Genomic DNA, 24,881 nt, shown 5'->3' with positions numbered 1-24,881 from the left:
AAGCCATTCAGGAGACAGTGCGTCGAGGTTGGCAACACAGAAATTCATATCAGGCCTTATGTAACCTTGGCTGAACCTACCGACCTCCAGCAGAATTTCAGCAAAGACGAAAAACAAAAAGGAAACAAATCAGAGGGACTCTGGCCGCAGCATCCCTCCCCACGAGAAAGATAAAGGCATAGAGTTTTTAGCCAAGTCTCCCAATATCATTTGTGTTTAGAGAAAAGGCTGGTCCACACAGCCAGCACAGAGAGAAGAGGCAAAGGCAAGTAGAGTTCACATGACTACTTTATATTAAAGTTTATTACATTTGGAAAATCTACTGTACAGGGAAAAACCCATTGGATTAAGTAGAGTTTTGCCAAAAGCAAAAGACTATCTCTCTTTGGAATATTCCTGATTCCAGCCCAGGGGGCAGGGCCACAGGAGCTAATCAGAGGTGAACCTGGTCGTACGTGGAGCAGCTCCATGCCAGGTGTGCCCAGGCCCCTCTCATCACCTTCTGGAAGAAAATGTGCCCCAGAGACAGCACCAAAGGAAGGGCTCGGTCTTCAGGAGATTCTCTGGGGCCACTACCACCTCGCTCACCCCACAGTCCTCTCTTCTCGGTCCCCAGCTTGAGGTGCCGGGATTCCGTCCTCACACAGCTCAACATCGCGGCAGCCTGGGCCACGGCAGCGACCCCGAGTCCGTGGACACAAGCGTGACCGCTCCAGACGTGACTGCCCACGGCTGCCAGGATCAGCCAGCCCCCCAATGGGGCCACCCGACAGACATTCCATACCCTGTTGCACACGTGAGTGACAAACTCAGAGACAACACACAGACTAGGCCTACACGTTGGCTTCCAGATTTGGTTCTCCTAGTTAAAAAAAAAAACAACAACAACAAAAACAGTCTTCTTAACCCTGATGCTGTCTCCTCGCCGTAGATTAGGGAAGCAAGATGGGGGTAACCAAATCAACTTACTTAACTTACCTCGGGAGTAACCAAGTCTACTGGGCTATGAACAAAGAAACTAGAGGAAACATGTGCAAAAACAAGTTGGTATCTAAATGAGACCTCCCCGCAAAACGTCGCTCTGATGGAGCTCCGAACTCCTCTCCCTGCCACTCAAGGGTGGAAATGTGCCCCCAGACCACTGGTCTCCACCAGCAAGTGCGACAGATGGGCCAGCCCTCGGCCAAGCGGGCCATCCAGGTCCAAAGCAGCAGGGTCCCCTTTGTCTCCAGAATCGGGTCCGGGGAGGGGCTGCTCCAGGTTGGAGAAACTGAGTCAGAATGATGAGATGCCAGGTGCTGGCGGTGGCAGAAAAGTCACGTGCGAGAAAGCCCTTGCGCCCAAGTCTCCAGGCAGAAGTCAGAGAAGCAGAGGAGAGCCCCCAGCGTGCCCCGGAAGTCCGTGGGCAGGGAGCCGGGGAGGTGGCATGGTGGCAGGGCCTGCAGTTCTTCGTGGAAGAGGCAAGTGGGGGCCTAGCGAGTGGCAGGGGCAGGAAGAGCCCTGTCCCTGTCAGGCGTAGAACTCCTCCTGTTTGCTGGGCTTCTGGTAGGCCCCGCCATTGGCTTGTTTCGGCTCCTCCAAGGAGTAGCTGCCCTCGTCCTTCTTCTTCATCCGGTACAGCATGAAACCCACCAGGCACACGGCGAAGATGAGCCCCACGAGGCCTCCAGCGATGACCCCTGTTGGGGGGTGGGCAGGGAGGCCGGCTCAGCTCAGTTAGACAGTAGTTCCCTCACACCGGGCAGCCCCCGAGGTGGCCGCGCTCAGCCCCACTCCAGCGCCCCGACCCCCAAGCAGCGGTATGCACCCCCCTACCACCCACCTGAAAGGAACTCACCTCCCAGCACTTCCTTCCGGTCCAGGAGGCCCTGGGAGGCCCCCGTGGCCCCACGGTCCACTGGGGGCTGATTCCGCTGGTCGGGCTCCACAGCGGCCACGGCTGTGTTCTCCCCAGATATGTCAAAGGTGAAGTCCTACGGGAAGGCAGGGACAGTTGCAGGCTGCGGAGGGCCACCACCAGCAGCAGCATCCAGTTTTATTTGTAAACCCAGAAGCAGCTCAGGAGTCCCTGGTCACCGCTGCCACCAGCTCAGACACACCCAACCCAGCCCTCGGGGACCCCAAAGCGGGACACCTCTCACCACATCACACCAGACCCTGGCTGGACTGTGGCAGATATCACAGCAAGTGAGACAAAGCACTTGTATTTATATGAAAATAAATAGGCTCATTGTAATGTAAAGTGTAAAATGACCATGACTCTAAGATCTAAAGAAAGACCTGGTAGAGCTTCTCCCCTGCCCCGCAGCAGGGGCCCTGCTTAAGTTTGGGAAGCCCTGTTTTAGGGGATCTTGAAGGACTCCTTTGCTCAGGTCTCATATTTAGTCTCTCCTGCTCTGGGCTCGGCCCTGGAGGCAGGGGGAAGGTGGGACCGCGTGAGCCTGTCTTCCCGGCGGGGAACAGGACACGCTTAAGGGGCACAGGGTGTTGAGTGTGCCAGATGACCAAGCCAGCGGTACTAACGTCCCAGGAAACACAGAGGACACCAGTGAGCACTCACCTGCTCCCCAGAGCCCTCTCCTGCTGGGAGCTGAGTGGAGACCCCATCCTCAGCAGCCTTCTCAGTGGCAGAAGGACCACGGTCCTCCACGCTGGGCGCGTGAGAGTCGAGCTGGCTGGGTCCTGCAGGAGCTGAGGTCTCATGGTGGTCAGGCTGCATGTCCCTGTGGGGATGGGAGGTGACAGGCCCCTGGGCCGTGGTGGCTCTTGCTGTTGATGCCTGGTGAGTGGTCGGCGGTGGCGTGGTCTCGCCGGGTGGGTGGGTGGTCTCCTTCTCCCTGGCCGTGAAGCCAGGCTCCACCTCTGCCGGGAGCACTGCCTCTCTGTCCTCAGGCCTCTCTCCAGCCGGCAGGATGGACGTGGAGGTGGCGGTGTTATCTGTGCCGCTGGGCTCTGGGGCTGTGGGCACGGCCGTCAGGAACTCCGTGCCCTTCCAGGTGGATGAGGGCTGCTGTGACAAGGTGAGATCTTGCAGAGCACCTGCAGGCCCAGAGGCAGAGCTTGTTGGAGTGGGGGACGCCCAGACCTCGGGCCCAGCCAGGCTCATGCAGTGAGGAAGGCCTGGACAAGGGCCCACGGCTCTGACTCCCAGGCCAGCCTAGCGAACCCTGTTGTGAGAAGTGGTTTCCCCAGGGCAGAACGAGCTGAGGCTAAACTCAGCTTTGGAAAATGGACAAGGACAGCTGCTCTTTTCTGCTGCACGTGCCTGCGGACAGCCTGGTCCCTGGAACCATGAGACATCAAGGCCGTCTGGGAAGGAACTTTTCCTGTGGCTAATGAAGCTCGTTCCCTGGGTGGGGGCACTCTCAGGGCCTGAATGCCTTGTCCCCGGTGCACACTCCTCTCTGGCCCCCTCCCTGTTCCACCTGCCCTCTCCCCAGAAAGGCTCAGCCTCCCCCCTCCACCCAAGAACAGAGGCCTGCATCCTACCTTCCAGCTCCCAGGCCCCTACCTCGGCCACTTTCCCCACGGATGGCCTCAGCCCTCTTCCAAAATCCCGGTCAAGAACACCTCCTCTGGGAGGCCTCCATGGCCACCTCTAGCTCAAGGACTTCACTCCCCCAGGGAAAGGGGAAATAGGGGGAGATAAGGGACATTTATGGAAGATCTACATGCCACCAGGCTTTATGTTACCTTACAGCTCCCAACAATCGTATGAAGTCAAGACATATTCCCATTTTACAGATGAGGAAATAGAGGCTCGGAGAAGTCCACCTTTCCAAAGGTTGCCCAGGGAGTAGAGAGAAGATGAGCCCAAGTCTGTCTGCAGCAGGCAGTCCCCAGGGCTTCCTGGAACCCCAGCATTCACTCCCGCAACCCATACATGCCTTTTCCTTGCAGCGTGGACCCCATTCTCTTCCCTAAAATCACCCTTCAGACCCTGCCGGGGGGCTGCCTGACCGCCACCCCCAGCTCATGGCCCGCTGCCATCTTGGGATGGGGCCCCCATGTCAGCTCACCTGCACCTGAGCCAGAGAAGTTGTCAGAGTCATCCCCAGAGCCATCCTGATCTTCAGGGGGCACATTTGTGGCCACTATTTGCTGGAAAAGGATCAGAAAAGGGTATGAGTGGAGGCCTGGCCAAGGCCCTACTACTCTGGGGTCCCTGTCCTAGACAGCTGAGTGAGCTCCCCCACCACACACATATAGAACAGGAAGGAAACCCTTGTGTGTGGCTCTGGAACCCACAGCTCAGGGCCACCCTCTGGTCCCCGCCACACCCCTGAACGCTATGATGACACAGCCCTGTGCTAGGTACTAGGGGTGCAGAAACACCTGAGGGGGGCAGGGCTCTTGTCCCAAGAGGCTCAGTCTGGTAAGGGAGCCCCAGACCTCTCAGAAAAGCAGACAGAAGATGCCATTACTCGGAACACAGGCTGTGGCCACAATGGGACCCCGTCAGCTCACCCTACACTGAAAACCAGGTCTTGGGGCCATTGGCCAGGGAGCCTCAGGGGCCAAGACAGGTTTAAGAGCCTCAGGAACAATCCCCCAACACCCTGACTCCAGAGAGACATTCCAAAGCATGCTGAGCACCAGGGTATGGACACTGAGGGCCTCACGGGGGGGTGAGGGCAGGGACGGGCACGGGTAAGTCGTCTGTGCTGAGGCAGGGCTGGCCACGCAGGACACATGCTTCTTCCCACACCTGGTCTGTTTTCTCATCCACAGGAAGGACAGGACGCAGACCCACTTGGGGAAGGAAGGACAGGGTGCCCATTAGGCTGGCGACAGATGAGACTGATCTAAAGGAGGCCCTGCACTCAGGAGGTGGCGACAAATGAGCCACGAGCCTGGAATGGACCCCGTGTACAAACAGCTGTCCCAGGAATGCTGTCTGCCTGGTCCGGCTGAGAGGCTGCAGGTGCCAGAGTGCAAACACCTCCCCAATTCCTGAGACAGGAGCTGCACCAGCAGACCCAGAGAGCGGGGCTGGGAGGAGGCAGGGCGCACCACACACGGCCGAGCAGGCCTGCGCGCGAAGCTGGAGGAGGGTGGTGTGGGGGTACGGAGAGCTCCCAAATACTAGTTCCAGAACAGCGGTTGGAGAAGAGAAGACCCAACAAGCCAGGTGGCAGGAAGGGTAGCGATGAGTGTCCGTTCAGCAACACGACCTTGGCCCAAATGAGTTTGTGATACACCCATCTCGAGGGCCCCAGTGTCAGGGGCCAGAACAAAGAAAGAACAAAGAGGCAAAGCAGCACAGTTCAGAGTACCCAGCGTGGCCCTGAGGACATCACGAAACCTCTTAGGGCCTCAGTCTCTCCATCTGTAAAATGGAGACAGTAGTAATATCTACGATTCAGGATGGCTGCAAAAATTCAAGGAGGTTATACACATAAAGAACCTAAGGGAGCCTGGCGTGCAGTAAACTCCCCACCAACAAGGGCCACTGCTCTAACCCGGGGAGCCAGCGCGGCTCAGCGCGGGAAAGAGGATTCTGGCGCCTGCCTAGGGATGGAGGCGGCAGAGAGGCAGAGATGGGTGGAAGAGGGGCGGGAGGGAGCCAGCTCACAGGAGGCTCTGTGCAGACTTGTCAGAGGCAGGTTCCGCCCAAGGCTGGGCTCCGGGGAGTGGGCCTCCGCAGCGGGAGAGGCATCGCCACATCCTGGCCACAGGCCACGGAGTTTCACCCTTGAAGGAAGCAGAGCAAGGAGAGCCGGACAGGACCTTTGGCCTCCCGAGGCTGCCTGGGGCAGAGCTGGCCCAGGTGGAGCCTCCGCTTCCAGGAGCTCAGGTCAGGAGGGAAGCTTCAGACATGTGTAGAAACCACCAGGCTAGAAATACCACTGAGCTTCCTCTGAAAGTACAAAACCCAAACCCTACCTCTTCCTCACCCCCCGAAGAAAAAGGTTTTGGCCCAAGAAGGGCCTGTCTGAGCTGTCACGGCCCATCTAAATGAACTGGCACGGTCCCTGCCCTCTGCCTGCACCGCAGGCCACATCCTGTCTACACTGTCCCCAGGTGGTGCTTCCTACACCTGTCCTGTCTCCACCGAGCTTCGAAGCCTCCCCTAAACCTTCCGTAGCAAAGAATACTGCCCACCAGGCAGGCAGAGTGGGTCCCCTCACCCCCACATGCTCCCATCCCAGGCCCACAGCGGACTGCTTCCAACAGCCTGGCGGGGCAAGGGGAGGCCCAAGCATTCAGGGGACCCCCACCCACCCATACTTACTGAGACCCCACTTCCCTCTTGCCCACTGCCTCTGCCTTCCCTCAGCTTTCCTGAGGAGGCCCTAGGAGACCAGCAGCGACCTTTCCCAATGCACTGATTCCATCCCTTAGAGATGCTGCTCGACATGGCACGGAGTCAGGGCCCGGCCAGACCAGCCTCAGCTGCACACTGTCATGAGAGCCATATCTGCCAGCAGAAACCAGAGTCTCCTGTTTCACAGATGAGGGGATGCAGGCCTACAGAGGACTCCATGCACTGGGACCATGTCACCCTTGGAGGCAAAAGCCAGGGAGGCCCGGCCTCTCACCTACAGGGAGAAGCCTCAACAGGTTAGCAGTTTCCCAAGAGCTGGGCCTCTTTCACCACTTGATAAGACTTTGGATCTGCCCGGTCCCTAAAAACAATTTGTTCCCTCAACTCTACTCAGCTTATCCCTCCGCGATCTTGTTTACACAACAAGCTCTTAAGCAAACGCTTTCTCTACTGAAACCAGCTCCTTGGCCTCGGGGGCAGCCCCTCCCTCTGAGGGCTGGGTCTCCATCAGGGGAAGGGCTGCAGTGACCTCCCAATCCCCTCCAGCTTGAACCTGTGCTGGCCTCAGCTCCCTGGGGAGGAAATCAGCAGAAACTGCTGAGTTTGAACTTGGATCACTAGGTGCCAGCTGACTCCAGCATTCTGGGTGAGACTTCCAGTTTCACTTAGGCCACTGTGCTAAGAGCCTGTGGCCAGCTGCCCCCAAGGCCTCATTCGGGGCTCTCCTCAGCACTGCCTGACCTGGGTCCTTCCCAGACCATGTGGCCACAGCTCGGAGCTGCTCGGGGACAGGTGGGCCCGCCTTGGAACCTGCTTCAAGCTGCCTGAGAAGGTGAAGGCCAACCATCTCATACCTTTTTTCTTTCTTTCTTTTTTTTTTTTTAAAGTTTATTTATTTGTTTTGAGAGAGAGCGAACATGCTTGCACAGGGGAGGGGCAGAGAGAGAAGGAGAGAGAATCCCAAGCAGGCTCTGCAGTATCCGTGTGGAGCCTGATGCTGGGCTTGAACTCACAAACCGTGAGATCATGACCTGAGCCGAAACCCAGAGTCAGACACTTCAGCCACCCAGGCACCCAGCTCATACCTTTAATGGGGCCCTTTAACCTCTGCAAATCCTAGGAAAATCCACTTTTCATATAACAAATCAAAACCCTGAGGGGCTTTGACCTGGGGTCAGGGCTCCAGCAGATCAGGAAAGAAGGTATGAAAAACTGAGGCATTCTCTGACACTGAGAACACTTTCCACCCCTTTCCACCTTTACCCTTCTATTTGAGGCAGACAGGCTTGAGATTAGCATCTCCCCCAGATAAGGAACTGAAACAGACAAGGTGATGGACTTGCCCAAGGCCACGGAGCAGTGTGCCACGTGCTCTGCTCACCTACGTCCCTCTCCCTCTGGCCCATCTATTTTAAGATGCCTGTCTTTCCAACACAGCCACAAGCTCCAGGAGCCACGAGATGAGCGCATCACGGAGTAAAAATTCCTGACCACTACCCCAGCAGCCGAGGGGACCTCAATGCCAGCCCAGACTTCACAGGTTGACAGGGGAGGGCATGGACAAGCATCGGGTCAGAGCTGCCAGGGGCTGGGAATCTGCATCAGGCTGCCACCCGCCATTCCCAAGGACAGAGGGCTGGGAGAAGAGCTTCAAGAAGCTGTCAAGAAGACAGCCTCAAGCCTCACCCTGCACTGGCCATAAAGAGGGCCACTCTCCTTGGCAGCCTGCATCTGAGTAGCCTGCTTGCCCTGGCCAGCCGAAGGACCCAAGGGACCCAGGCAGCATCCCTCGAAGACACCTTGGGGACAAGAACTCCATAGCAGTGTCACAAGTCAGGATGCCAAGTGGACATCTCAGTGAGGTTCAAGTGAGGACGGTGGACCCAGCCACTTCTAACTCTGGATTGATGGAAGACGTTGTCTGTCCGCCTGCTCCCTGGACTCCCGCCACCCCGTCGACTGCAGCCCATGGGTCCTGTGGTTTCCAACCCACACCTGTGGTTTCCAACCCACACCCTGAATCACTGACATGTGTCACCTGCTGCCTGACTTAAGTGATGGCTAAAGCACAAATCCTTTAGAAAGCGTTACTGAGTTCACAGGATCGCATTGCTCTCTCAACCAACACACTGCTAAAAGTACAGTATCGAGGGGCGCCTGGGTGGCTCAGTCGGCTAAGCGTCTGACTTGGGCTCAGGTCATGATCTCACGGTTTGTGGGTTCGAGCCCCGTGTCGGGCTCTCTGTGGACAGCCTGGAGCCTGCTTTGAATTCTGTGTCTTCCTCTCTCTCTGCCCCTCCCTCACTTGCACTCTGTCTCTCTGTCTCAAAAATAAATAACAAAACAAAAATAAAATAAAAAATAAGTCAAAGTATAGTATCGTGTAAGGAGGATTAAGAGAGTCACATTTTTTAAAGTAATTTTTACCCTTTCAGTTTCTTGGTCAGAACTGTGGATCTAAGGTAAATGGGCAGAGCCCTCCCCCACCCCCCATATACCTAGAGTTCATAACTCTTGGGGTCCGAGGTCTCAGCTGCAGGACCCTAGCCTTTACCCCCCTGCCTGTGCATCAGGATGCCAAACTGACCGAAGGTGAAATCCAAAGCATCACCTTTGTCCAGACCATGGGCTCTTTTCTTCAGGGTCCCTAGGAATCAGCAGGAGACTATCAGAAGTCTTCTGAGCTCCATCCCTGAGGCCGATACAGTGGATCTGGGGCAAAGGCCCAGGACTCTGATGTTGAACAAGGTCCCGGATCCTGTAGGTGGTATGCAGACTACACTTGGAGAACAGTAGTCTGGACAGGAAAATGTCTGACCCAGAGTTGCCCAGGGCCTGGGTGCTGGGGAAGGCAAATCCCTACAAAGGTCCCAAGACTCTCACTCAGGTGCAGTGTTCAAAGAAGAGGCACCAAATAGCAACAGAGCCCTGTAAACAAGCGCTAGGGGCAAACTGATCCAAGAAGGCTCTGGAACATTTCTCTGTACTTCTGATGCATTCACTCCCCACAAACAGTACATCCCAGTACCTGCCTCGTCTGTAAAAGAGCCTCAACATGGAGCTAAGGAAACCCTGAACTTCTAGAGGCATGACCCCTTTGGTTCCTAGGGGTACGAGAAACAGGAGACAAAGCTGAGCCTCTGTCCTGCCTGCCCAGAGTTGCAGGACCTCCTTGGTATCCCAGGCCCGAGGCACTGGCCTGGCAGGAGCAAGCAGGATCTCCCAGGGTGGGCCCACCAGGGAGGGGAGCAGGGGCTGCAGAGCCACTGTGCAGTTTTCCAGGGGAACCTGCCTGAATGGGAGGCAGGGGTAGGGGTCACAGGGGCTAGAGAATGTTGTAGAACACACCACCCCACTCCTTCAGCTCACCCAACACCCTGGTGCCCTATGGCAGTTATAAACATAACTCTGCTTTCCTCATCTGGGGGATCATTTGTACCCCCTCCTATAGCCCTGGCTAACATGGCCTAAGCACAGTCCCGAGAGCCCAGGCAGGTCAAACCCAAAGCATCTTGGACCAAGGGTTCTCAAGGGGAGGAGCAGAGCCAGGGGTGGTAGGGGGAAAGAGCCTGACCAGGGTGGCTGCCCCAGGGCAGGTCTAGCTCTACTGCTCCCTTGCCCAGTACTGCTGACCCGGGCAGCTCTCGGCCTCTCTCTAGACAACAGAAGGGGCTTGGCGGGAGAACCCTAAACTCCCTTAGTGCTCTGACAGGCTAGGCTGGGACCTGGGAGCAGAGGCCCCAACTCCTTGTCAGCAGGGCCAGAGTGGTATAGGGGTGGCCATGTCAGGCTGGGTGGAAGGGGCAGGACCGTGGGCCCGGGCCCAGGAAGACACCGAGCTCCCCTCCTGCCCAGGATATCAGGATAGTAGCAGATAAATCACTTTCTCTCTGAAGGCTTCTCTCCTGACTTGGGAGCTGCCAGGGAGACATGCTTAGGCCACTGAGAGGCACAGATCTCCCCCAGTTTTGGCCTCAAGACCCTGAAATCCACCCTGCTTTAGGCACTCCCAGGAGGAAGGGGCCCCACCAGTGCTTCAGACAGGATCAGCATTTCCGGCCTGACAGGCACAGTGATTTATCAGCTCCGTGTCTCTCTACCAAAACCAAGTCAAGCCTAGACTTGCAGAGGGTGTGATGGGCATGGCCCAGGGCGGCAGGGGCCCAGGGAATGGCAGGTGGGAGACGGGGGCTTATTCTGCCTTCACCCTGAGCACCCATGAGGGCATGTAGGCCCCCAGCCCCCATCGGCACTTCCACTGTGGGGAGCACCTTTCAGGGGACCTCCCAGGGATGTGCCCTTCACCCCATACACACACACAACCCACTGGAGCTGTCCCCATCCTGCCACTCAGACACAGACCTCACCAGCTGGGGGATTCCTGGGCAGGGCTGGGGTACAGGGCAGCATCCATACTGGGCTTTACAGATGGGAAACCGGAGGTCAAGTTTGCAGAGCCCTTTGCCCTGCCCCATTCTGCCCATTTGGAGTACCTGGAGAGGCCAGACTTGTGTTGAGGTGGTGAGGGTCCTGGCAGCCAGTGCCAGCCCCAGTGCCCAAGCCAGGTCAGAACTGCCACCAGCACCCCCATACTCACCCCTCCACAGAGCTGGCACCGCCTCACGGCTCGCGTGCTGGGACTCGACTTAGCCGGGCCCAGCTGAGGGCTGGGTGTGGGGCCGCAGAGCCGGAAGACCCGTTCCTCTGCTTTTCCCCACCTCCAAGAGCCTTGTACCAGGCATGGAGCAAGGTTGCCCAGCCCGGTCCTGCCAGCCTTTGTGGCCAGGGTTGCCCTGGGAGTCAGACAAGGGGTGGCCAGGGGAAAGTGACCAAACCCAATACCAGGAAAACCTGGTTATAGCCTGGGCTCTCTGTTCCCAACTTACTGGATGACATTGGATAAGAATCTCTGTCCAGTTCCCCATCAGTACAATAGGTGATAGTAAGGGGGCTCCTGGTTCCAAGTCTATGGTTGGGAAATCAAGGGGACTGCCCACCTGAGGGGTTGTGGCCCACAAACACAGTGCTCAGCAGGGGGAGGACCCACCATGACAAATAGGGAGAAGGGTACTTGATCACAGTGACTCGGTGTCACTGCCCTCAGCTTCCCAAGGGGGGTTATGGCCTAGGAAGGATGTTAGAGGTGTTCCAAAGAAAGGGGACTCTGGGATGGCAAATGGCACCCCACGAGGACAGAGGGAGTGGCTGAGGCCTCCAGAGCCTTGTACCTCCCGAGCCTTGGCTGTCCTAATGAGGCGGCAAAGACCAGAAGCTCAGTGTTGGATGCCCCAGCCGCCCTCACAGGGGCCCCTTGAACTGCTCTCTAGCTGATTAACCTCCAGATGCCACCGGGCTTGGGGGCCTGACACCTCTGGCGTGTGGGCTTCTAGAGATACCCTCCCCCAGCTCTGTCTAAATAAAGTCTCCTCAAGTTTCACAGGGCCAGAAACTAGTAGCTTTGGACACACCTGCAGCCAGCCGGGGCTCCAGCTGTGCACACAGACAGGGATGGGGGCACTTCCTCACCCAAATTTATCCAATCAGTGTCCCTGCAGTTGCACAGTGTCCCCTTTAAAATGCCTCTGGTAAAACTATCGGGTGCTAGACGCTCACCCTAGAGTATAAATCAGCTCTATACAGGGGAGCAGCTAATTCCAGAACGGGGGCACCGGGGGTGGGTAGGAGCCCTGGAGGATGGGAAAGGACTGCAAGAGAGGCCGGGAGATGCCAAGGGCACATTTTTTAACTTGTGTCAGAATGTGGTCGCCAGCCAACCCCATACCTAAGAAAGACAGACTAAATTCCCTTTGTTCCCACTTTGAGCCACAGACATACATGGCTTCTCCTCCCACATACAGAAGAATAATGGGCCAGCCTGGGAACTTGCCTCTGGGATAAAGTTCAAGTCAGACTGATGAGGCACTGAGGTAGAAGCCCAGACAATGACACGGGAAGGGCAGAGTATCCTTGAAGGAGTCCCATGGGGGTACCACGGCGGAATGGAGTTTTGGCCTTTGCAAGAGAAGGCAAAATTTTCTGTGAAGACCAGGTCTGAATCGGCTGGGCTCGCTCCCCAGGTTCCCAGTGGGATCCCACCTCAAAGGCAGCAAAGTAGACTAGGCCCCTTCACTGTCAGCCTAACATTCGCCAGGGGCCTCTTGATGGCTGAAAGGCCCACAGAGCCTCAAACGCCCCACGCGGAGCTCCCGGGCACCAGCGGCATGTGCACACAGCAGATGGTGTGTCTGTGCATGCAGCTCGGGGGGCTCTCGGGAGCCCGGAGTCACCCAGCAGGTGGAGTAGCCACAACACCTTGCCCAGGGCTCCGGGACAGTCATGGGGTGGGAGTAGGCACCTAAGGATATAACCTGGGCTGGGGTTACTGGAAAAACAGAAATACCTGAATTAGGCCTTAGGGAAAAAACAGCTAATATGTATTGTGTGCTATGTGCCAGGCACTAATCTAAGCACTTTAGCCGAATTAATTAATCTTCACAATAACCTTAGATTCCAGTGCCGTATCCATCCTCCAGATAACGACACTGAGGCAAAGGGGACAGTTTGTCCCAGGGCATACAGCCAGTGAAGTGCTAGGGAGAGGGTCTGAGGCCAGGCAATCCAGCAGGCATGCGGTTAACAACCCTTCAGTGGGGGCCACGTGGCTCTCTTACCCTCAGGAAGAAAAGAGCCATCGTCTCCATGGGAGGTGGCACAGGGGCAAGTGCAGAAGGAAGAAGGACCACAGAAGTGAGGCCTTCCCCCCACATCCTGCAGCCTGGCCTCACCCAGCTCCCTCGCCGGGACAGCCTTCAGTCGGCCGTTCTGGGGACAAGCTGCTGTCCCCTACAGTCCCAGGGCCCCGCTCGGCTGGCCTGAGCCCCGGCCCAGGTGCCCTGGTGTCTGGCCTCCCCCCCACCGCCCGCCAGCCCAGCTCACACCTCCCCGGGGTCAGGAGCCAGCCCCTGGCAGAGGCTCAGGCAGAGGCGAGCAAAGTCTGGCCTGCCAGCGAAGGCTCACATTTCTGAGAAGGGGCAAAAGCCATGTTTTCAGGCCCTATTACATCAGCACACTGGGGTAAGACCAGCCAGCCATTCACATGAAGTAACTATACACCCAGGCCAGGTCAGACTGTACCCCTTCCTCCAGTCACAGCCACGGGGGTGGGGTGGGGGGGATGCTCCCCAGGGGACTCTCTAAACAGAGTCAGGCCCAAAGCTCCCTCAGACTTGCTCCTCTGAGTCCAGGTAAGGAAGGGACTCTCAATCATGCCACGTACATTAGTTCCTGGGGTCTTTTCAAAAGCCCTCCGAGGAAACTGAGGCTTAGGGGCAAGTGAAGAAACATGCCCAAGGTACTCAGGGAGGATATGATGGAGTCTGGTAATGACTTGGACTGCCCAATCTCCATGTCCTGTGCTCCTCCCAGCCTCCACATGACACCTCTCCAGTCCCCGTGACACTTACCTAGGCTGACCAGCCAGCCGGTTCTGGATCCCAGCTGGCCTGCCCAGCCCCACAGCTTCAGGACCTCAGACTGGGCCCCAGTAACTACCCCAAAGGCAGGCAGACCCAAGCAATCAGCTCAGGCTGCTGCCCTCACAGTGGGAGGAAAGGTGGACCAAGACATCCCCCCTGCTGCCCCCCAGCCCCTAGAGAGTGGTCTTGAAGAATGACCCTGTTCCCAAACAGGTAGAGGGGAGATGGGTGAGGCCACAGCCTCTCTGCTCCTCCCACAGTTCCAAGGGCGCAGGACACAGACTCAGGGCTGTCCCAGGACCTTACTACAACAACCAGGAGACCCCAGGGAAACTTTGCAAGGATGCCCCTCCCCCAGCCCCACCCACCCTTTACTTCTGGAGACCCTGTGGGGGGTGGGCGGAGAGGCAGGGGCAGAGCCTGGGGCAGCTCCTTCCGCCCAAGTGCAGGTGTGCCCATTCTCCTAGTCTGGCCCACAACCCGTTGGCCCTGGCCAGCCCGGAGGTCTTGCTGCCCAGACCATGCCTGCACCGCGCCCTGGAGGAGATGCGGTCACCATAGATGGTGGTGCCACACCCCAGCATGTCTCTCTGGGAGAAGGGGGACTGACGTCAGCCTCTACAACAGTCTCAGAGGCTCCTGAAACACCCGCAGCCTGGGGCCCTGCGAGCCCAAACCTGATCACATACCCGTCGGGGACACTCCCCAGAGATGGGACTCCAAGGCCCCAGATAGTTTCCTGGGCACCAGGGATGCTGACAAGCTGCAGAGAGAAGAGCCAGTGCTGCCTCTGCACCCCTGCCATAGGACTGGCACAATCAAGTCCCCAAATGGGCAGGCAAGGCCCTGGGCATCAGCGGCCACCGTGGCGCAGGTGGCATGGAAGCAGCAGTCCTCAAGTCCCCCAAGGCCTCCCAGTGCCCAGCATGTGCTAGGTCTGGAGTCGATGAGTGCACCTGGCCCTCCAGAAGTTCCCTCCTTATGCACCCAGGCCCCACCACTCCATCTCCTCGGTCTGCTGTAGGGGGCAGAGGGCCGGTGTGGCCACAGAAAGGCAACCTGAGTGGGAAAGACTAGGAATTCAACATCACTGTGGTGGGACAGTTCTCTTAACACCCGGGGAGATCAGTGCGGCCCAAGAATGGTCCCAGAGCAAAACTGGCAGCCTCTGCCACTCCCACTGCCCCCATCTGGGGACTACCTCCCCTAACACTTACCCTGGCCAGAACATGACCTGCCTTATGGCCTGAGCTCCTGATTAGAAACTGCTGTACTGTGGGACTCGAATGAACCCTTTCTCAGTGAACGACCGTTACTGTCACTGCCCCTCTGGCCTACCTGCATGGACCAACCCTCCTGTCTGGTCCCAGTAATGGCCACCTTCTCTTGCATGTGCTCCTGGACCAGGTGTGGACCGCTCCCCACCTGCACAAGGCAATGCACACGGCAGGCACCAGGCTCTGAGCTTTAAATCTGGTCAAGCCAAAGAGGGCTCATGACCCCCAAGGGTTGAAGCAGAATGCTTCCAGGAACAGAGACAGGCCCGGCCCTGATTCCCACCAGTCCTGTGACACAACCACAGGATACCACAAACACACCAAGTGCATGATTGTTACCTACGCTTCTCTGCTTCCTCCTCCCATTTCATAGGTGGGTTCACTGAGGCCAAGACAGGCCCTTGCACAAAGTCACTCAGCAGAAAAGAGGAGGGCCAAGGCTGGAAGGCAGGCATCAGAGCCTTAGTTAGTCCTGCTGGGTTCCCCTACCCTGTCTAGCACACAGTGGGCTCATGGTCAAGGCTGCTTGGGTGGATCTGTGGGCCTGGCACCATGACTCAGCCAACAAGTGAAGTGATAAATATGCCTGCCTGCCCCACTGCCCCAACCTGCCCAACACGGCTTCCGCTCCTGCTGATGAGCGGACCTGGGCAGAGGGCCAGGATGCCTGGGTGTGTGCAGAGAGCATCACCAGGCCTGACCTTGCCCAGCGTCCTCTGTCCACCTCTGGTTCCCACACTGAACTCTAAGGCCACCTCCTCCAAGCAGCCTGCCCTGACCCCCACCCCCACAGATGACTCCTCAGGCAGTGAGTGTCTCCTCGAGTCCCCAGAAGAATAATGGTGGAGGACCCTAAGCCCCGGCCAAGTCCCCCATTACCACCTTCATCCTCCCCAGGACAAGGTCTCAGAGCTGAAGAAGAGGAAGTAGGCCCCAGAGGGGACAGATGGGGGAACTGATGCACAGAGGGACAAAGACCTGCCCAACCCAGTCAGGGGCCAACCTGGGACCAGGAAGGACAAGTGTCCTAGCCATCCTTCTCTGTAGGAATAACCTCCATAGACTCCTAACACCAGGGATGGAGGAGCATCAGGGTTAAAGCTAAAAAGGGGAGAATCCACCAGAAAAGAAGAGAGGAAGACTGCTTCCCAGCTTCTGAAGAGGAAGTTGCAGACAGGTGGTGACCAGGTTTCCCAAGACACTCAGGCTGCAGCCTACCCAGCAGGAAAGCCCAATGAGGAAACAGAGTCGAGACCACCCAGGCCAAGCTCAGCTGTAGCTGCAACCCGGCCTGCAGGCCCACCAGCCGGCACACAGCCTCTTGTGGGGCCGCAGCCCTAGGTGGGTCACAAGAGCGTTCCCAGCACTGGAGCAGCCTCTCCATAGAATCAGGCAGCACTTGGAACCGTAAATGAATGCCAGGAGGACAGAGACCCTCAATAAGCTCCAGAGGCAGAAGGGGATGCATCTGAAAGCCTTCAAGTTCATGAGTCAACAGGAAACATCCCGGGGCAGACAACTGAGTCCAGGAGCAGGTCCAGCCAGTAGCCTTCCCCTTTCCGCACCCAATGGTCCCGAGCCCCAAAACTGCCCACTGCACCCCCCACCATGAGTTTGCCTCCACACACTCACGGCCTTCCAGACGTCCTGGCCTGCCAGACCTGCACAGTGTTGACAGGCAGCAGGAGGGAGCTTAGCCCACCTCCCCTCAGGCCACCCCTCACCTGCCCGCCACCGGCTCATTCTGGGCCCCACAGCACTGAGAACAGGGGAGCTAATTAAGCGCCCCGTCTAGGGCCTAGAAAGGTTATTCTTTTGGGGACTTCTAGTGCCTACTGCCCACCCAATGTAAGCTTCCTGAGGTCAGGCAGAAGCATCTCCATCACGCAGATAGAGCCGGCCATCCCGGGGGCCATGCGGGAGACTTCCCAGGTCTCCTGGATTCGAAGGTGCCGAGTTGAAGCGACCCCAGGTGCAGGGTCTTGCCTCAATGGCCTCAAATGTGCCTCCCTGTGTTGAGAGATGCATCCATGCCTGCCCTCCCTCGGCATCATCAGGGCACCCACAGCCCGCTCCGAGGGAGGTTCCAGAATGCATCCTCGCGTGGAAAGCCCTGGGACAGCTGACAGGGAAATGACGCCGTGCTGAATCTGTTCCAGGGCACAGGATCCTGGCGCCAAAAGCCCTCTTTCCACAGACTCCCTTAATCCCATTCCCTTTCCCTAGACACACTTAGGCAGGCCCTCAAGGGGGGATGGGCTTTCAACCCAAGACTCCAAAATTGGTTGTTGAAAAGAAGGAAGAAATCAGGAAACAGTGCATTCTGTAAAACTACCAAGGTTCCAGGACTAGAAATCATTTAATGACTGATTCTTTACGGGGCTGCTTCTGCAGTGGGACCTAGTGTTGGAGGAGACCAGGTGGGAAACCCAGCACAGGAACCAGGAGTACTGGGTATCTGGGCATCTGGCTGATACCATGGTGCCCACCTCCCCAGCTTTAAAAAGTATCTACTAATTCTGAAAGTGTTTCCCCAGTGCCTAAGATGAACAGCAGACTGGCTGTTGCCCTGGGGACAAGCACGCAGGCACCATGCAAACATGGGATGCCCCATCAGGCCTCTTTGCACAAGCCAAGAACATATATATGGTCCCTGCACGGGTATCAGACCTGGGAGCACACCCCACCTTACCCCCATGGGCTCACTGTCTCCTGACCTAGGCTCCAGGGAGCAACTCTTGCCCGTCCCTAAACCACTGGGTGAACCAAACCCAAGCCAAGGATGTTGCCAATGCTCAGGGTTCACCTAAAGGCACCGTTCAGGCCAGCTCAGCCCAGCCCAATGCCCTCTCCATCCAAAGTATGCACACCCATGGCTCTCCAGGATGGAACAGCAAATACCCATAGGGCCTCACAAGTTTCAGCGAGCCTCCTATGCTGGGCTTCACTGGGGAGACTTGACAGTCCATCAGTTCATTAATGCCATACACATACGCCCACGCATATGGACAGATCCTTTCTCGCACATCGGCCCCTTAGAGGGGCTTACTTCTATAGGCTTCATCCACAAGATGAGGGCAATGACGTACATCGTAAAGGTTTGGCTTAAACATGAGATAAGAAGGTAAGAAAAGCACTGAACACTCAATAATCAGCACCCAATTACAGGCGCCTCTAATTATATCGATAGCTAACTTTTCCTCTGGCGCTTTCATTTCCAAACACTTTCAAGCACTCATTATGAAATGAATATGCAAATGACAAAGGACAGGGAGAACAGGTATGATGTCCACTTTACAGAGGACATCAAGACTTGGAAGTGAAGTGACTCACCCAAGGTTACATGGTAAATTAGTGGCAGGGTTGAGACTTGGTCCTGGAGCTCTACTTAATCCAGAGCCGTCTCTGGCCTGCCAAACAGTACGCGTGCACTAAGAAAGATGCACTTCAACCCAGATAAAACATGGTGACACGATGGAGACAGGACCCAAGCTAAGAGTAAGGGCCCTTCCAATGGAGACTTATAAGTTAGCCTCACCAGGTCCAGGCTACCTGTGACCCGCGAGTCACTTACAACTCAAGCCAGGAAGAGAAACTCGGAACACAGGGTCACAGGTGCCTCCTCCCAGAGATCATCCACACCTGTTCACCGAGAGAGCCTGTAAGCATGCCCTTTGACAGCCTTCGTTATTCCAGGTACTATCAGGGATACTGCTGAGGTCCCAGCTGGGTCCATGGAGGCACCACTCCACATACCACAGATCATGAACATTACTCACAAGTGAAACTCTCACTCAGCACTGAAAACTCATGTCTTAGGAATCATTCTGACATATCTGATTAGTTTCTTAGTACTGCTGGAGAACAGTGCAAATTAGAATTGAATAGAAAAGCTGCCTGCTACACTTAGGCCCACAGTTGTCACTTTTGGCTGCTGTCAGGGATGAGGGGAGAAATAGAGCAAACCAGAATTCAAAAGGTACCAACCCTGGGGGCACCCAGCAAGGGGCAAAATGCTCTTCAGAGCTCAAGAAACCCAGGACAGAAATGCCTAACCTAACACAGTGACAACCATGAAGAAGACCCTGGCATCTTGAGATTAAATTATGCTTAGTATTCTCTCTCTCTCTCTCTCTCTCTTTTTTTTTTTTTTTTTTGAAAGAGAGAGAGAGAAAAAGTGCTGACAGCAGAGAGCCAATGTGGGGCTTGAACTCATGAGTAGAAGCCGGACACTTAACTGCCTGGCCACCCAGGCGCCCCAGTATTCTTTTGTTAATAAAGGAAGGAAAATAAATATTGTAGAGAGTCCTGCCCAAAGTTGAGGTCAATATGGATTCTTAGCTCACTAAAAAAAAACCTGGATGCCAAGGATACCTCATTCCCAAGGGATTTCAGAATCCGAAACTGCAATAGGAAACATTCCTCTATAAAATACTACAAAATTCAAGCTTTTCACTAATTCTTTCCAGGCCTCCCTCCTTTCTCATCTCTCTCCCCACCAATCTTGGTTAATGAGGTTTTATTGGAACCCACCATGAGCCACAGGTAGAGACTTAAAGCAGCTCCACCCTCCCACCCTCCTGAAGCCAGGAGTGACATCACCTCTAGAAGGCTCTGAGCCCAGGAGGAGAGGAGGCACTTAGCGCCTCCCCCAACCCCCACCCACCCTACCAGGCCTTAGGAAAATGTCTCTACTGGCCCCCATAATTAGGGCAAAAAGGGATTTTATGCCTTTCAAGAAAGAGAAAAGGGAAGGAGAGGAAAACAGCAAATAACTATTCCAGAACAAGCAATTTTTCTGGCATGGAAGAAACAAAAGACCACAGGAAACACACACACACACACACACACACACACACACACACACAGAAACCTTTTCAGACAAACCTGTTCTTGTCTCTTGGGAGTGGTTTTAAGCAAACTTCTGCCCTAATAGCCTTCTCTTGCCCATTCAAAATCAGGTGCCGACGATCACACCCTACCTCGCTGGTCCCCAGGGGGGTTCTGACCTGCTTCCCACTGGGACCAAAGTGAACCCTGGGAGAGGACCAGATCTCTGCAACCTGTGCAAACCCCATTGCCTAGTTTCTTTTAGTAAGGGGGGAGGGGGCGGGGACTTTATGCCACCTTATGCCCCCACTTTTAACCCAACATGGACACCCACTGTAAGAGGGAAAAGGCAGGTCTGGGAAAGAGAAAACAAACTAAACTTTATAAAAGGAAAAAAGAAAACCTAAGCTCCAAGCCAACGCCTGACCCCAAAGCTTAGTGCTTTCAGGCTCTGCTCAGCCACCTCTTCCAGGAAGTCCTCCTACCACCACACTCTAATAAGCCGTCCTCCTTCCCTCCTCTCCCCTTTGAGACTCAACTGCCTCCCAGCCCTCTGTAATGTGTCAAAGTTTCTAGGCAAGAAATAATGCCTCTTAATGCAGCATCTGCCCTTACCCAGTACACAGGAGACTCTGGGAAACACAGTCCACAGAGAATCTCACAACCCATCTGCCTCCCCCATATAACAGGCACTCTGGGATCCCAGCTTATAAGAATGCCAGCCTCAACCAAGGCAGGCAAAAGAACCAAACCCCGCACTCCTGATTTTAGCTGGAAATAGGTGGGGGAACCCCACCTCGGCAGTCTCTGCTGAGGCCCAGTCTTGGACCTGTAGAGAGTGGAGTATCCAGGTAACGCTAGGTGGACCACCGAATTAAGCCACACATCTCCACTCTCCTCTCCAGAGTATGAACTATGAGTCAAGGCACAATCTGAGTCCTACCAAGCTGCAACTCTAAAGAGAGAAGAAGCCAGATACCAACTTCTTGGATCTGAAAGCCAGGAGTGCACTGGAGACTCAGCTCAGAAATCCTATCTGTCCCCATGGCTCCCCCAGATTTGGCACCCTTCGCCCCCCACCTCCATCCAACTCATCAGCAATGCAAGAAGTATCAGGGACCCTGTCCTTGTACTTCAAAATATAGTTCCAAACACAACAGTCGCCTGGAAAAGTGGGGGGGGGGGGAGGGGGGGCACTTCACAGATAAGCCTGGGAAACACCTCACCTGAGCCAGACCCTGTAAAATACCCCAAAGCTCTCAACAGCTGGTAGCTTCTATTATTGTAGAGGGACCCGCTTACAGAGGGTCGGCACTGCTGAGAGTTGTGCAGATGCCACATTACCCGTGGAGGACCCGGCACCCCTCCCCCTTCCTGCGATCCTTCCCTGCCCACGTGCCTCCCTCACCAAGAGCTGGGGAAGTAGAGCAGTCCAGATGTGGTAGCGAGAGACCGCCACTTCCGGAAGGGGAAGAGCCCCCCGCTCCGTCCACACCTCCCCTCTCCATCCCAGGGGATGGCCGCCCCAGCCCGCGGGGAGGGCCCCGGGACTCCAGCACCGGGTGTGGGGGCTGGGAGTGGACGTGGACACCCGGCGGCCAGCGCTGACACCTGGCGGCGGCCCAGGTCCCGGCCCACGGCGGGGCCGGCGCTGCGGGGCGGTTCCCAGGAAAGGGTTACAGGGGCCGAGAACAAAGCGCCCCCATTGGGGAAGGCGGGCTAGCGGACGGCGGCGGGGGCGGGAGATCACTTTCTGGGGGCCCTTGGGATGCTCTTTGTCGGCCAGGTCCCTCTTCAGAGGGGACCCACCCCTCGCCAAAGGTGGATGCTGGAGTCCTACCCAAAGGCCTCCTCCCCCAGCCAAGGGCTCCACATTTGTCCCTCTTTCCCCCCAGCTCCACTGGGCGGGCCAAGGGACCCGCCTTCCCTCCGCGCGGCTACAGCACAAAGCCAGGCCGGGGGAGGGGAAGAGCCATTCCGGGGTCCACTCGCGGGGAAGCCGCAGCCCTCCCTGGCCGTGCCCAGCACCGCCCGCACCCCTCAGCGGGCAACACAACTTCAGCAGCCCCAAAGTTGGGTTCCTGCGGGGCTCCGGTGTTCCGGGACCAACTTCGCGGAACCTCCCGCTGCCAGCTCTGCCCAGCTCCCTTAGGGCAGCCGATGGGAAGCCGAGGATCCCACCTCCGCGGCCACCACGACCCCCGCGCAGCCCTGGCCCGGGCTCCTCTGCCAACGCGCCGGCCCCGCTGCTCCCAAACTTGCCTGAGCCGAAGGGGCCGGGAGCCCGGGCTCGGCGGGTCTGCGGGTGGCCGCGGTCACCGCATCTTCCCGGGTCGCCGGCGGGGACCCCGGCTGCTGCGGTGCCAGGGGTAACTGGATGGGAACTCGCGACCCCGGGAGCCGCCGCAGGCTAGTGGGCACCAGCGCACGGGGATCCGATTCACATAATTGAGCGCGGGGCCCCCGCACAGGCTCCTCTCCGCGGGGCGCCCGAGCCCCCCTCCCGTAGCGGCGGAACCCGCGCGGCGCCCATCGACGGCGGAGGCAATTGGAGCGGGACCCCGGTTTCGCGGGCACGGTCCCCGGGCCCGCCGGGCTAGCGCGGGAAGGCAAGTCCCCGCTTCCCCTCCCCCTCCACGTGCCGCTGGAGGCATCGGCGAGTCTGCAAACACCGGCTTCCCGCCGCTCCCCGCCCGGCCCCGGGCCGCACTCACCGGGAGAGCTGGCTGCAGGCGCAGCGCCAGCGCGCAGAGCCAGAGCCAGAGCGCAGCGCGCCTCATGCTGCCCGGACCGGCGGCGGGAGCGCTGCGGGCTGCGGGGATCGCGGCGACGCCGCGCGGTACGGACTGCGCGGGGCTCCGCGCCGGCTCCGCCGGGTCGTTGCGCGCGGCACCCTTCGGGCAATGCCCCGCGCGCGGCTGTCCCTGGCGAGGGCTGCGGAATCCGCCGGCTGCAGTCCGCTCTCTACCTCTGGATTCCTCTCCGCCCGGCTCGGCTCCAGCCCTCACCTCTCCCGCCGAGCTCCGCCTTATAATAAACCCGCAGGCCCTTAGCCGTTGCAAAAACTAGCCCCCCACCCCCAGCTCGCCTAGTCTCGGGGCCAGCCCCAGTCCCCACCCCCTAGGACCCCGCCCTCTGAGCCACCCAGCCCGGCCCCCTTGGAACGCCCCACCCCCGGCGTCCCGGCCCCGCCCCCATCCCCGCCCCCTCCCGCACCGCCGGGGGGACCTCGCCTTCCTCCGGAGCTGTGGTTCCCACAGGCTGTTTTGAGTGGCGTTTCAGCTCCGCTGCTCCCGGGTGGCGGGATCGGGGCACCCCCTTCCGCCCTGGCTCAGTATATTGGGGGCGCTGACCGTGAGAGGGGCGGGAGGAGCGGGCGTCGGTCTTCGACCGTGGGCGCCAATCTTACAGCGCCCTCTGGGCGTGGGCACCCAGCGTCCTCCAGGTGTGTTCGACTCCGAGATCCCGGCGGCGGCGGGACAGCTTTACGGGCTGTGCGGGGCCCCGGGGTGATGGGGCCTTAAACCGATGGAGCCCTCCCCTGCCTCTCCTTCGACTGCCAAAGGGGTCCCTGCGTCCTCACTTCCCCAAGTACAGGTTCCCACAGGCCCTCGCGTTCTGCCATCACGCTAGAAAGTGGTGGAAACTTGGGGCCTTACTTTGAACAGAGGTACATGCTCAGGACGGGCTGTAAAAATAAAGAGAGAGAAAGAAAGAGAAAAGGAAAGAAAGAAAGAAAGAAGAGAAAGAAAAGAAAGAAAGAAAGAAAGAAAGAGAAGAGAAAGAAAGAAAGAAAGAAAGTTTGTTTTCTGTGTCTTTCGATGGAAGACTGCCCTCTCCCTTCGTCCTCTTAGCTAAAAGGAAAAATAAACGGCTTTCTTCCCAGGGCAGACACCCTCTGGCCAGCAGATCTGATGAGGGCCGCTTGAGTTCCTGCTCCTTCGTGAGTCCCTAAGACGTCCTAGGCCTCAGGGTTTCCAACACCAGTCAGCCACCTCTGTGCAAGAAGGCTGTGGAAGGCCTCTGGGTGTCGCACAAATGGCCTTGAGGGAAAAGGGGAAGAAGCTGCCAGGCCCTGCCTGCAGTCTGGTAGGCAGGAGAGATGGCGCCAAATGACCTTTGTACCTGGACCTGGAGACCAAAGATGGCATCCTCCTCACCCACCTTCTGCAGGCAGTGGGCAGGGCAGGCCTCAATTGGCCTGAATTGGGAACCAAAAAGTTCTCCTGAGGTGTCTTGGCCTCTCAGCAGTTTCCAGTGTTTCTCTTTAAATGGTTTAAACGTGGGGCGCCTGGGTGGCTCAGTCGGTTAAGCGTCCGACTTCAGCTCAGGTCACGATCTCGCGGTCCGTGAGTTCGAGCCCCGCGTCCGTGAGTTGGAGCCTGCTTCCGATTCTGTGTCTCCCTCTCTCTCTGCCCCTCCCCCGTTCATGCTCTGTCTCTGTCTCAAAAATAAATAAAACGTTAAAAAATATTAAAAAAAAAATAAATGGTTTAAACGTTCCTGGGTCCTGGGCTATACAGGCAGGACCATCCACTGTGGGCCCTGGGTTCTCCACCCACCCAGCAGGTTTTCCAGGCACTATGCAGCCTCCTGTGTCCCCATCTCAGCCACACTCCCCCGTCAGAGCACTAAAAGGTGAGGCCCCTGAACAGCAACATAGCCCTGTTTTTGCCCCTTCCCTGAATCCCTGTTTGACCTTGGGCAACTCCTGTTTTGAGGTCTCTGTTTCCTCAGCTTTGTCTTTGGGGGATAAGAGATCCTTATCAGGGTTCTTGGGGCCTACTGCAGGGTCTCTGAGTGCCTGGCATCACGGATCGTCCAACAGCATGGCACCAGGCAGGGTCTCTCCAGGAGCTCAGAGAGTCCTGCTGGGTTAAAAGGCCCTTTTAGTAGAAAATCCATGTGTCTCCCAGGGGCTGGCTCCACGGGTCTGAGGTTAGTTCTCTGGCCCTCTCAACCCAATGTGGAGGGAAAATAGGTCAGTTCAGGATCCTGCTTTTGTCTACTGCACAAAATCGAGAAAGTTGG

The 24,881-nt window shown here is 57.2% G+C and overlaps 1 protein-coding gene across 1 annotated transcript; it reads right to left on the bottom strand.

Moving 5' to 3' along the window:
• Window positions 1–279: 279 nt before the first annotated feature.
• SDC1 (syndecan 1) lies at window positions 280–22,959 on the bottom strand. Its single transcript, XM_049652001.1, has 5 exons — window positions 22,565–22,959; window positions 4,020–4,101; window positions 2,561–3,039; window positions 1,838–1,973; window positions 280–1,679 (listed from the first exon to the last, which is right to left on the bottom strand). Exons 1-5 carry the CDS (start codon window positions 22,628–22,630, stop codon window positions 1,510–1,512), a joined length of 933 nt encoding a protein of 310 aa, XP_049507958.1. The 5' UTR covers window positions 22,631–22,959; the 3' UTR covers window positions 280–1,509.
• Between the last annotated feature and the right edge of the window lie 1,922 nt (window positions 22,960–24,881).

Source organism: Panthera uncia (genome assembly GCF_023721935.1).
Source record: "Panthera uncia isolate 11264 chromosome A3 unlocalized genomic scaffold, Puncia_PCG_1.0 HiC_scaffold_12, whole genome shotgun sequence".
NCBI lineage: Eukaryota > Metazoa > Chordata > Mammalia > Carnivora > Felidae > Panthera > Panthera uncia.
This window is presented reverse-complemented; position numbering and strand designations above follow the sequence as displayed.